Source organism: Arachis hypogaea, chromosome 12 (genome assembly GCF_003086295.3).
Source record: "Arachis hypogaea cultivar Tifrunner chromosome 12, arahy.Tifrunner.gnm2.J5K5, whole genome shotgun sequence".
Classification (NCBI taxonomy): domain Eukaryota; kingdom Viridiplantae; phylum Streptophyta; class Magnoliopsida; order Fabales; family Fabaceae; genus Arachis; species Arachis hypogaea.
This window is the reverse complement of record NC_092047.1, coordinates 95,663,902-95,676,518: the sequence shown is the minus strand read 5'-3', so window position 1 is coordinate 95,676,518 and position 12,617 is coordinate 95,663,902. Positions and strand designations below refer to the sequence as shown.

General features: G+C 33.7%; 1 protein-coding gene across 3 annotated transcripts; it reads right to left on the bottom strand.

Annotated features, from left to right (window-relative positions):
- Positions 1-6,761: 6,761 nt before the first annotated feature.
- LOC112727763 (transcription factor MYB3R-3) lies at positions 6,762-12,270 on the bottom strand. Of its 3 annotated transcripts, none has more exons than XM_025777659.3 (9): positions 12,081-12,270; positions 11,444-11,595; positions 11,160-11,211; positions 10,847-10,904; positions 10,061-10,155; positions 9,870-9,973; positions 9,260-9,388; positions 7,583-8,618; positions 6,762-7,127 (listed from the first exon to the last, which is right to left on the bottom strand). In XM_025777659.3, the coding sequence occupies exons 2-8, from the start codon at positions 11,587-11,589 to the stop codon at positions 7,592-7,594; spliced, it is 1,611 nt and encodes a 536-aa protein (XP_025633444.1). In that variant the 5' UTR covers positions 11,590-11,595; positions 12,081-12,270; the 3' UTR covers positions 6,762-7,127; positions 7,583-7,591. The 3 variants fall into 3 exon arrangements, with proteins under 3 accessions (XP_025633444.1, XP_025633446.1, XP_025633445.1); XM_025777661.3 differs by having other exon boundaries at positions 7,587-8,618; XM_025777660.3 differs by having other exon boundaries at positions 7,587-8,618; positions 11,444-11,592; positions 12,081-12,222.
- Positions 12,271-12,617: the final 347 nt, after the last annotated feature.

The window sequence follows — 12,617 nt, the reverse complement described above, 5'->3', positions numbered from 1 at the left end:
ATAAATACCCTTTTATATTGTATCATTCCAGACAACTTGAATACACTCAATAATATACAAATCCTTTCTCTAGTTTAGTCTCTTGTTTCTAACATAGTATCAGAGCCATGGTATCCTCCTTGAAGAAGATATGTTGTTTTTCTTTTAGTGAAATTACCGTATTTTTCACACTTTTCCTCTATTCTATCTTTCTTGTCTTTCGTCACTTCATTGATGCTTTTTCACCTCACCGACTAGCCTATTCTTTCTGTCTTGTGTCTTTCTGAGTTGAATGATCAAACACCAATGTCATCTGCTGTTTACCTAATCTTATGGAGAAATCATATAGTTTTCGCTATCTTTCGGTAGTTCCGTCTATGTTTCCTCATGGCAGTTCCGTCTGTGTTCTCTCATGGCAGTTCTGTCTGCGTTCTCTTGTGGCAGTTCCATCTGTATTTTCTTTTGGTAGTTTCGTTTGCGTTTCCTTGTGGCAGTTTTGTCTGCGTTTCCTTGTGGCAGTTTTGTCTGCGCTTCCTTCTGGCAATTTCGTCTGCACTTCCTTCAGACAGCGACAGTTCTATCTGTGCTTCCTTCAGATAGTGGCAGTTCTGTCTGTGCTTCCTTCAGAAAGTGGTAGTTCTGTCTGCGCTTCCTTCAGACAGCGGCAGTTCCGTCTGCGCTTCTTTCAAACAGTGGTATTTCCGTTTGTGCTTCCTTCTGGCAGCTCCGTCTGCGTCCGTTCTATTAGTTTATGCTTTTTTTATTTCATTGTTTTAAATAAATTTCAAATTCAAGTTGTCACTTGAGTTTGATGGGGATGTTAGAATATATTAGGATCAATTAGCATTTATTAGAATTATTTAGTATATCTGAATATTTATTATAGAATATTACGTCTTTATTATTATGATAGCACCTATAAATATCCTTTTATATTTTATCATTCCAGACAACTTGAATACACTTAATAATACACAAATCCTTTCTCTAGTTTAGTCTCTTGTTTCTAACACTTTTCTCATTAACAAAAACACTCTCTCTATCAAAATACTCTATTGCTGACAAAATAGTACCGAACTTTTGTTATTGACAAAATAATTCCTAAATAATTTCAAAATTTGATAAGCATATCTCTGTACTTGTCGGAGCACATCTCCGATGAGAATGATACTGAAATGGCCACTGTATTTTAATGATATAATAACTTTATTAATGTATAATACCTATGTATTAATTAAAAATACCACCCTAGAAAATCAAAACACCAACCCCTCTTTTTGGAACTTTAATCCCCTCTCTCCCCTCCCTCTCCAATGCACCCTCTCACTCTGAAACTATGTCTCAAGTTTCTCACTCTTTTTCGCTGACACCGTACGGTAGCTGTCTCGTCACCGGGTCCTCTATGTCTGCCAGCTTCTGCGCCGTCTGTTGCCTTCATCTGCGTCACATCATTCCTGCACTTTCGCTGATATCTCTGTAGCATCATCCCTGCACATTGTCTCCGCGCTTCCTTTGTCTGAGTTGAAGCTGCCATCTTGGTTCTGCCATGGCTCGCCTTTTCTGTCTCCACCTCTGCTTCTGCATGCTGTCTTTCTGCCAACTCAAGTTCGTCTTTGCGGGTCTGTTTCTCTACCATTGTCGATTATCTTCGTGATCTATCTTTCTCACTAAATCAATCCGCTTTCTCCTTGGGCTTCGCCGCCTTCGTCTAGCCAACATCTCCAACTTCCTCTTCTCGGAGCTCTATTGTGGTGTCCAATCCATAGATTTTCATTATCTATTTTCATTCCGTCTTTCTCTGATTTTCATTCTCTTAGAGAATCAATCTATCTTTTCTCTATTTTTCATTCTCTTTCTTTGATTTTTTTAATAAATGTTGTGGTTTTGATACTAAGATTGATTGCTTGATTGGATTTAAATTTAAATATGGATTTTGATATTGTTATGTTTGTATTTATCAGTATGGTTTATGATTCTGAAAGAGCACGTTGGGAGTAGGATTTGAGAAAATTAGGGTAAACTTAGTGCATTGGGGAGGGAGCGGATTAGGGTTCTAGAAAAAAGGGAGTTTTGGTGTTTTGATGTTTTAGGTTGGATTGGGGTATTTAATTAAAATTTTCAACTAGGTATATACATTAACAAGACTGCTATTTCAGTAAATACGGTAGTCAGCTCAGCAACATTGCTCCGACGAGTTCAGAAACTCGCTTGTCAAATTTTAAAATCGTTTAGGGATTATTTTGCCAATAACAAAAGTCAAGTGTTATTTTGTGAGCGTCAAAATCTTTCGAGTACTGATTTGGTATTTATCTCTTAACAAAAACACTCTCTCTAACTCCCTTTCTCTCTCTAATGATGACTTTGGATGTCAATTTCTCTCTCGTTGAAGCTCCGTATTTCGAGACTTTGCGCTTTTGTTACAGACATTTAGAAGAGCTGGTGTAGTTAGTGTTCAATAGATTTTATTGTCTTTAGATAGGTATTTTATAATTTGTTAATATTGGTAACATGATACATATTTGGGAAGGGGGTATATTTTGATGACATGTTCTCCAAAAGTGTAAATTATTGCTATGCTACTCATACTACAGATGGAGTTCTCTTTTTTTGTGAGTTATTTTTTTATCTTTTAGTTTTTTTTTTTTTTTTGAAACAAAATAGCTCAACACAATAAGGTGGAGTATTCAATAGAAGATAGAAACAGAAATAAAAGTTTAGAATGACAACTCCAATTCCTTCGTCCTCTCCACCCAAATACACTAAAAGTGAAAAATAAGCCAATCAACTATTTTTCCAGTGATCCTTGATCAAAGGCGATCCAACCAAATTTCGAAATGCTCTTTCATTGGTCCTTGTATTGTCCAAAGGCGTCTAACATCAACTAATTACACTATACCTACCACGAAACTCACGCAACAAACAAGTGGTATTTATTTTCAACATCCTTATTACACACCACACATACAATATCATTTTACTCAATTATACCCAATCTACTCAATCTATCCTTAGTATTAGTTCTATTAGCTAAGGCAAACCAAGTAAATAATTCAACTCCCGACACAACCAATCTTCTCCATATATCTTTAGTGAAACTAAACTTGCCATGTCTTATGATACTGTCTCTTCCTGTAACACTTGCACAAAGAAAATAGTAGTAGAGTATAGTTTTTTAAATTTTCATACCACAGTGACCTCTATATTTCTTAACAGCTTTGTCAATTGCAAGATACCATGTAATTCATTTAATAGTTCCAGTTTTCTTGGTATAGTAGTTTTCTTCTCCAATTGAAGTTCTAAACCCACTCTATCCCTCCCAAAATTCATATTCTCTTATGACAGATCTTTTTTTTTGTTTGAAACCAAAAAAAGCCTTAGAAATGTGCCTTTCAAAACTACCACACTATAGCCATAAATCTCCCAAGTTCCATTGACAACCCACTAATCATTTTCTTCCTCGCCTCCTTCTACATATGTCCACCTTTCTCCTTTGTATTAGTTTTCCATCCTAAAAATATTTTCATCCCACATTAGTAACATGTTTTTCAGACTCCACAAACTCCCATCCCACTCCTTCATTTTTTCAAATTCTTTTTACATCAAATTTTGTCGCAACGTGCTTCTTTGTCTCTATTAATCTTAACATATCCATCTTACAGCTTTTATTTTGTTATTTTATTTTACTTTTTTTGAAAAATTTTCACCAAACTTAATACTAACACCTCCTAATATCCTAATATTCCAGAACTAAAAATCATTTGAGTTCTTATTAAACATCTTTTTTCGATTCTTTGGTCTTCTCCTTCTTGCCTTATCCTTTTTCTTTGCCAATCTTTTTTTAATCGCTAAAGCTTCATTCTGCTTTTGCAAGATAGCCATAATACCATCATCGTTATACTGAATAATCCCTGACTCTGTGGCTAACTTCCATACTTCCCTGTTCGCATCCATGTCTTTCTCCCATCTCTTTCGTTCTTCCTCATTCTTCATAACATTGCTTGCATCCATGCCAGAGTTATTTGATTCCCCATCACTATGTTTTTCTTCTTTTGTATCTGAACATGCATCATCTAGAGCCATTGCTACAACTCTCAAGTTTGACTCATTGTGGCCCTCTTCAACTTGTGCTTCCTTACAACTGCCACACTCTTGATATTCTTCCCTTTGGTTCTGTATTTTGCTGCTTCCTTTCCCATCTGTTCGCAGCCTCTTAGATGTTCTAGCATTTATCTCCATTGACGACATAATGACTTGTTTTTCCTTTCTCAATATCGACCTCCCTGCATCTACGGCAAAAGAGACGTCCCCTTCACTTATCATGATCTGGGTCCTTGAACCATATTCGTTTCCATCCTCTTCCACCGTATCGCGACCACCATGCGCAACCTGAGCATTCCCTGGCTACGCCGCTGAATATGACGGATCGGGGATGCATTGTTATCACATATCCGTGTGTCACTGACTTGATCCATTTCTTAAGTGCACCTCAAGACTAGCCCATGCTTCATTCCTTGAGACTTGTCCAAAACCAGCCTATAGTCTCTTTCTTCATTTGGACTTATGATTTGTTGGCCCAAAATGCATGTTGAACTCTTTCTCATATGATTTGGTGTAATGGGCCTCACACTTCCACACATTATCTCATTATTATTAGTATTACTCTTTAAATTTGATCTTCCACCGATATACTCATAGCTATAACAGATTGTTCGATCAAAATCTTCACTAATCCTATCAAATCTCTTAGAATCCGCCCCTTAGTAACTCTCATTAATGCCTTTTGATTCGTTTCCTTTTTGAATTAGCTTTATTCCATTCATTCAAATCCATATCTGGAATTACTATCATACCCTTGTCCTTCTCATACTTTCTAACCACGTTCACCACTATCTCGGCCACCGCATCCCAACCCTTAAATGACGGCTTTCAGCTAGTATCACTAGGCTTTTCGTTCCCATTCTTTGAAGCATTATCTCTTCGTTCCATTACATGATTACACTCTAAGGATACGCCACTCCATATACCTCACTACCAATTTCTTTCACAAACACATCAAAACCACTAGTCCCAATTGTTATATGAATCCATTCATTGATCAAGTTCATTATACATGTATCAATCAACACACAACCAACACTAAAAGACTTGCACGATTCTGTCGCTTATCGCATTCAACCACTTCATGCCATTGACTCCTGATATTTCTAAACGCCTCCTCCAACTATACATGTAACGGAACTCCATAGCATTCTAGCCACACTCATCTCCACACTCTAAACATTGTTGCCTCATGGATAAGTCTGCTAGTCAAGATTGAAACTCCCATCATCAATATCACCATTGATGCTGCCTGTTAATCATATTAGAGGGTCACAAGAGCTCAAATTATAGATTTTTCATTGTTTTGTTTTTCCATGTTGCACAAACATAATGTGAGTATTGCATCCAAGGTAACAACATTTGTAATTTTGTAATGACGTAGCAGCAGTATGATATAATTTGTAATGAGCATATTTATATTTTACTACTAACAATTTATATATACATCTTTATCGTTTTCTTTTATTCTTCATTTATCAATATAATTTATTCATTTGTAATATGAATGCAAGTTATTTTTATTTAGGTATCCCATCTCCATCACATAATTATATTATGTATTGTATCATATATTTTTTATTGAAACGTGCATCTACATTTAAATACCTACCTTTTCATCAATATTTTATGAATATCATCAATATTTTTTGTTCAAATTTGATAAGCAAATAGCATAACCAACATTGGTTCTTACATTAAAGCATTCAATTATTCAATTAGGTCATAATAAAGCTAGAATATTTAAGATATTTTCTATTCAACCAAGCATACTCTTAAAATTGTGAAAACATTGTTTATTCATATATCTAATCGTTTTTTACATTCCCGTACATACCATGAGATAATTCACTAGTAGAAGTATAGGATTGTACTCTGTAGATTAATCCAAATATATTGTATTTGCTTTTCAAGCACTTTTTCCAAGGATTTTTTTTTTATTAAATTTTATGTGTGATTGTCAGAGTAAATGGTTAAATTCATCCTTAAAAATTATTCTTCAAATTAGTTATCAAAAAAATTTTTTAATTAAATTTATTATTCAAAAATTTTAAATTTGTCACATTAATCCTTTCATCATTTATATTATTAACCGCTGATATGCCACGTCAAAATTTATTCTAACTTCCCAAAGATTATTTAGTCTTTTAAACTTGATCACTCATGCAGTCGGCTCTTTTAAACTTGATCACTCATGCAGTCGGCTTTTGATTATTGTCTTCACGATTCACTAATTGTACTTCATACTTTTATATTTCATTTTCAAAATGAACTAATAATTAAAAATAAAAATAAAACTAATTACACACCCTTCAATTACTAATAACACACAATTTATATTTTCTTACCAAAATATTTCTGATTTTTTTCATTTTTGAAAACTGTTAGTCCCCACTAATTGATTATAACAAAATATATGAGGATGAATGGGATTAGAATTTTTCAAAAACAAACAAAATCAAGGACATTTTGGTAAGATAATATAAATGGTGTGTTACTAGTAATTAAAGAGTGTGTGATTAGTTCCACCCATAATTCAATAGTTGATTATGGATGTCTAAACACTCTCACATAAAGTCTCCAACTTTAGTCAGAAACAATAGGCTATTCTCTTCAGCATAGTGTGAGTATATATATTTTTACACTTCATCTTAGAAATTGCAGCTCCTTTAACATTCAATTAAGAGTTTCAAAAAATGGTTCAAACTTTTCCTTGATTGTTTGAAACTAAATCAATGACTACATTCTTGTATAAAACACCTGTAAATTCGTATTTACTAAAATAGAATCTATCAAATCATAGTCTACTAATAACTATTTGTTTTCAAGTCTTATTCGCGTGTGACCGAAATAAATATTTCTGCTTTTTACCACCAATGATGTTAACTTAAAAATTTCCAAACATGGATATACAAAACCCTAAATTATGGCCAAGATATCTTGACTCCTGCACAGGATTATGCTTGCAAAATTGTTAGGAGGAAAGTCACCCGTCCACTTAGTTTTGGGTAACATTCAATCAGCTTCAAGAGCAAGTCCAATCAAAATCCCTAAATGCAGAGCACAAATTGTCTAAGTTAGATAACTGAACAAGTTGAATGCATTGTCCTACATAAAGAACTAAAGTAAAATATATCTTTCCTTTATATATCCACTAATGATGCTGGAAAATACATTATATCTCTATTACTAATTTTTTCTAATAATAATAACAAAAAGGATATTTCTAACACGTGTTCTCAGGACACAAGATAACTAAAAATACCATAAAGGGAAAAACATTTTTATTATTATACTCTTAAATTGTATTCTTAGGACACAAAATAGTTAAATCTTAATTAAAAAAATTGCTAAACCAAATGTGTTCCCTGTGTAAATTGTAAAATCATTAATCCAAATTTTAAGCTATTTTGATAAATGTCTTACAAAGATGAGACAAGACCATGCAAAATATAACAAGTGCATCAAGTAGAATATAATACAGTGCATAATAAAGAAACAATACCTACTTAAATCATGACAAAGCACCTTCTTGTACTTTATGCATACCACTGTCATCCTTCTCCTTTTCAAATGCAAACTCAAGCTGTTTCTCAATCGACTTGACAACTGCGGTCCGCTTTGGTCTAAGTCGATAGGGGGGAGATGCATTGAAATCCTTATTATTATTAATAATGTCGCTCCCAACTATAGAATCAGAGTTATCCTTGGATCTCTCTTGTACTTTAGACGTCTGTGAATCAATATCTGCTTTCAAAGCTTTACTAGGAGTGACATGTGCTTGGGAAACAGTCCTTCTCTTCCTCATTATTGAAGGAGTACTCGGAAAAGTTTTTGCTGCCATTTTCAATATTGATTCGGGGGTTACGTTTTCACTACCATTTACACCAAGTGGAGAGAAGAAACCAACGGATGACGCAATCGGAGAAGAGCAGTCATTCTGCTCATGAAGGATATTGGAATAAAGAGAATCTAAAGGGACTGAAAAGTCTAACTGTGGTGGCTCGTAGCATAAAGAACCAGAGACCGGAGTTTCGTGTGAAAAACATGTTCTGCAGAACCTGTTATTGCTCATTTTAGCATTGTCTCTGCAACTCTCATTCGGTTTGCCAACCAGTCCAGGATTCTCAGAGTTCTTTATACTATGTACTTGGAAATTATCTCTTGACACCAGTTCTGAGTCGTTGCAGCTGAGATTTATGTTGGATGATCCAGCTTTACATTCAGTATCAACAGATTCATTTACAAGAGGAGCACCAGAGGAATCTCCAACTGTTACCAAGCACTCTAGTCGATTCTTGTCCTTCTTGTCACTGCTATATAGTTGAGTAATTTCTGTAGTTTCCGATGAAGATTCAACTGCAGTATCTGATTCTTTATTTGAACAAACAAATAATGTAGGTTTAGAATGTCTAACAGTGTCTTTGACAACAACTTGTGGACTGTTCTTCAAAGTTGGTGGAAGTCTTCCTGTGGCTAAATAGAAATCCATCTTCTTTTTTAGCGAACTATTCCAGTGGTTCTTTATAGCATTATCAGTCCTGCAGAAATAAATCCAAGCATATATATAACTTAAAACGGCACAGAACAAAAGTTGAACAATTTCAATCCATAAAATATATCTTACATAGGCCGTCATAATTTTTATAGTATTTTTTGTTTTCTTAAGGTCTATATTTTTATATAATCGCATTTATTATATATTCTATACTTAGCACTTGAAAATAAAACCAAGAAAAAACATTAAGTAGTTAGAACCTCTACAAGAAAGAGGTCAGAGAAATGTATTAGAAATTAGATGTCTCTTACAGAAGAATCTAAAAAAAACACCATGGATGTCGTACAATCTTGCAAAAGGGGAAACTCACACAAGCAAATTGACCAAAACAAACAAACATGGCTTTGAAAGTAAGAAAATCAATATTGGTTCTCAAAAAATAGACTGGATATTGCTTTGCATCAGCAATTTTCTCCATCACTTCATATGCTCATTGACCCATTCTCTTTTTCCCCACTTCGCAAGGATAGTGGGTGGACAAAGAAGTGTAGACAGAATGTCTCTTCCAAACATACACCACTCACAACAAATCATAGAAAAGGACACATTGCAAAATTAGAATTCACTATTAGCATAATACCATGATTTTAATTTCCATTAACATGAACTAATAAGAAAGAATACCTTCCAGGAAGAACCTTAGCAATTTCAGCCCATTTGTTTCCATATATGCGATGAGCATTCATGAGGGCCAACTCCTCTTCCGAAGACCAAGCATCCTTCTTTATGTCGGGATTAAGATGATTGTGCCACCTACATATGTTTCGAACTTTAAGAAATGATTACAAATCTTTTATATTGAGCAAAGGTCATATCTTTGATGATAATGAAGGAATCAACAACCAAAGAATAAAGACATGTTTGGTGATGATTAAATTTAAAGAATTGCTTTATTTCTTTAATCAAATGCTGTTCACTGAGACCATAATTATAAGTGCTTATTAACCCAAAAGACACTAATCCAAACATAAACATTATAGAAGGAAAAATGTTAAGCAACAGTACCAAAGCTAGTTTAATTGCAGTACCGTTATTTTAAAATTAGATCTTATATTCAATCATTTCAAGCTTAGGAACAAACAATGAGTAAAAGAATTTAGAAGTTTCAAGGCGATAATCAAAAAGCATGTCTAACAAATATGATTGATGATAGGGGGAAATTCTATAAATAAAAGGTTGAACTTAAAAAAGATGCAAAAATAGAAAACCTGCGTGTGAGCTTCAGTTAACCTACCGTTCTCGACACTGTTTTCCTATTCGACCAGGCAAGGACTTTGCTATCAAAGACCATTTTGATGGCCCATATTTTGACACCATTTCAACTATTTTGTCATCCTCCTGCAATCCAAGCAAGAGAAGTTAAAAAAACGAATAGGCTTTCTAAAAAATTAACAAGGAATTTAAAAGAGAAGCACTAGTTTCAACCTCCTTAGTCCAAGGTCCTTTAACAAGTTCTGGATTAAGAACTTTTTGCCATCTGTGCAGACATTGAACTTCTGATCTATCAGGGAAAAACTCAGCTGCATTCACATTTTAAATTGGTGTCATGAAATTGAGCATAATTCTTTCAGTAAGCACGTGGTACAGAAAATATTGTCTTATGATTCGCAAAGACAAATTCTCGTGGTTCAACTTCATAATAATTCTCTTTCCCAGAACAAATTGGAAACAAATATTGTTTAAAAGTATCAACTGAATGTTTATCCTGAAGGCTGTGCCTTCAAATTACATGTATTCAAAATTTCCCACTTCAGTATTTTCTGAATAGGGATGAGACAGGTCTGCTTTACATGAAAAACTATGACAAGGATCGTTACAAGAACATTTTTTCATGCTTCTTATGCGGTGCCCATTTAACTTTGAGGTAACAATTTCACAGTCTCAACTCAAGTATGTTCAAACACTAAATCTGTCTGCACGGAGTTGCTTCCAATTGTAAGCAAGCATGCTTTTCCAACAAAAATTTACAAATAAAAAAGTGAAAAGATCATCCAAATTGCACTACCGGGTCATATTATAAATACATATATGAAGAATATATCAATTTAGATACACATTCTAAGAAATTGTTACTACCATATCATAAAATGAACTACTTTATAAATATATCATATATCATATAATAAAGAAAAATTAATTGAGTTCAATATATGTTTTTAGTAGCATAGTCATAACAAATTCTGAGGTATTTTACATAGCAAATCTAAATACCTATTTTTTTCCAACTCTTTCCCTTAAAGGCTGCAACAGCATTCCTTAATGTCTCATCCTGCAGGAGTTTGAAGAGCACTATGTTGTGATTACATGAAAAGTCAGGTGGTAAAAATGACAAGAAAATATCTTGGTCTCAATTTGAAATGTTACAGAACTATAAATACATTGGCATTTTTAGCATATAAAGATGTATATTAAGAAGCACTAAATCAACTAATATAAATTCACTATTAATCAACTTCTTAAAACAGTAAAAACATTAAAGACAATAAATAAAAGTAACAACTATCTCCAAGTCCAAATTACTAACCTCCTCTGCTGTCCAACCACCCTTTGCTCGCCTTATAGGACCAGTGGTTCTCCTGTGTAACACAATATTCAAGTGGTGAAAATTAATTATTGAAGATCACAAGAAAGATCCAAAATGGAACAAAGCAGATACCCGTAGCAAGACCAAAAAATCAGCTGCTATTGCTAAATGCAAACATTAAGCAAAATCAAGCAGGCACACCATATATCGACACAAAACGACACCGTTATCAAGGTACAACATCATTGATTGACAAAAAGCAATGAAAAAAAGCATGTGAATACCGATGAGGGGGTGAAGCCGATGCCTGGCTACCTATCCCTGGGGATTTTGGTATAGAACTGCCACTGCCTTCTGATACAAAGGAGCTAGAAGCAGCTGTTGATTGCTTATTCTCTATACAACCTTCCTCTGATTTCAACTCATCCATATCCTTCTACAAATTTATTCACATATTGTTAAGAGGACGAAGAAAAAAAAAAAAAAAAAAAAGCAAAATCAAGCCAACACACTCAAATAAAAAAAAAAAAGCAAAATCATGCCAACACACTCAAATTTCACACAAATTATCAAAAACCCTAAAACCCTCACTGAAATAACAAAAGTTTCGAACTTTATGGGTGACATACAAAGACAAACGAAATCCAGATCTCAAAAACCGTTATCAGATTAAAACTTGCTCAGAGAAACGCCAAAAACACCTTATCATAAGAAACACGTAATTCATAGGTATTCACCACGCACAATTTTACAATAATAGTGATAACAATTAATAAAAATTCACTACTAAAGAATATTACAGAGTCGGGGAAAAGGAAATAATCGAAAAAAAAACCGATCACAAACACAAAGGAAGTTGAATTTTCATACTAGAATATTAAAAAAAAAATAGAATCTGAGATTTCTCCGAAACTGAAGTACCTCTGCAAACAGAGAATTGGCGGGAATCAAAGTGGAGCTCGCAAGAGATTTAGGAAAAGAAAGAGAGGAAGAAAAGAAAAGACAAAAAAAAAAAGAAGGAGCAGTTTCGAAAACTCCTTGTTGCCCGTTGAACAAGAACAGAAGTTTTGATTTTAATTTTAATTCAACTTTTTTAAATTAAAATTGAATTACTAAAAAAATTAGATAGCAGCACCAGACCAGTTTAAGTTACCGTTACTTGCGTCTGCCTTTTTGTTTTTTTCCTTCTTAAATGGTAAACCAGTTTTTAGTAATTTTTAGGGTTTTTTGATTATTGGCAAATCAATTAACCCTTTTCAGTTTTGGCAACTTAAATTAAATTATATCCATTTAAATATTTGTTACATACTTACATGTGATATATGAAATTACACTGAGGTGATTAGTGAAAGAAGCTATTTTTTGTTAGTGGAAGTGAAACAAGTTTAATATGACAATAAATACACTTAAATAGAATTGAATTGAATAAATAATAATAATTAAAAACAATCAACAGTA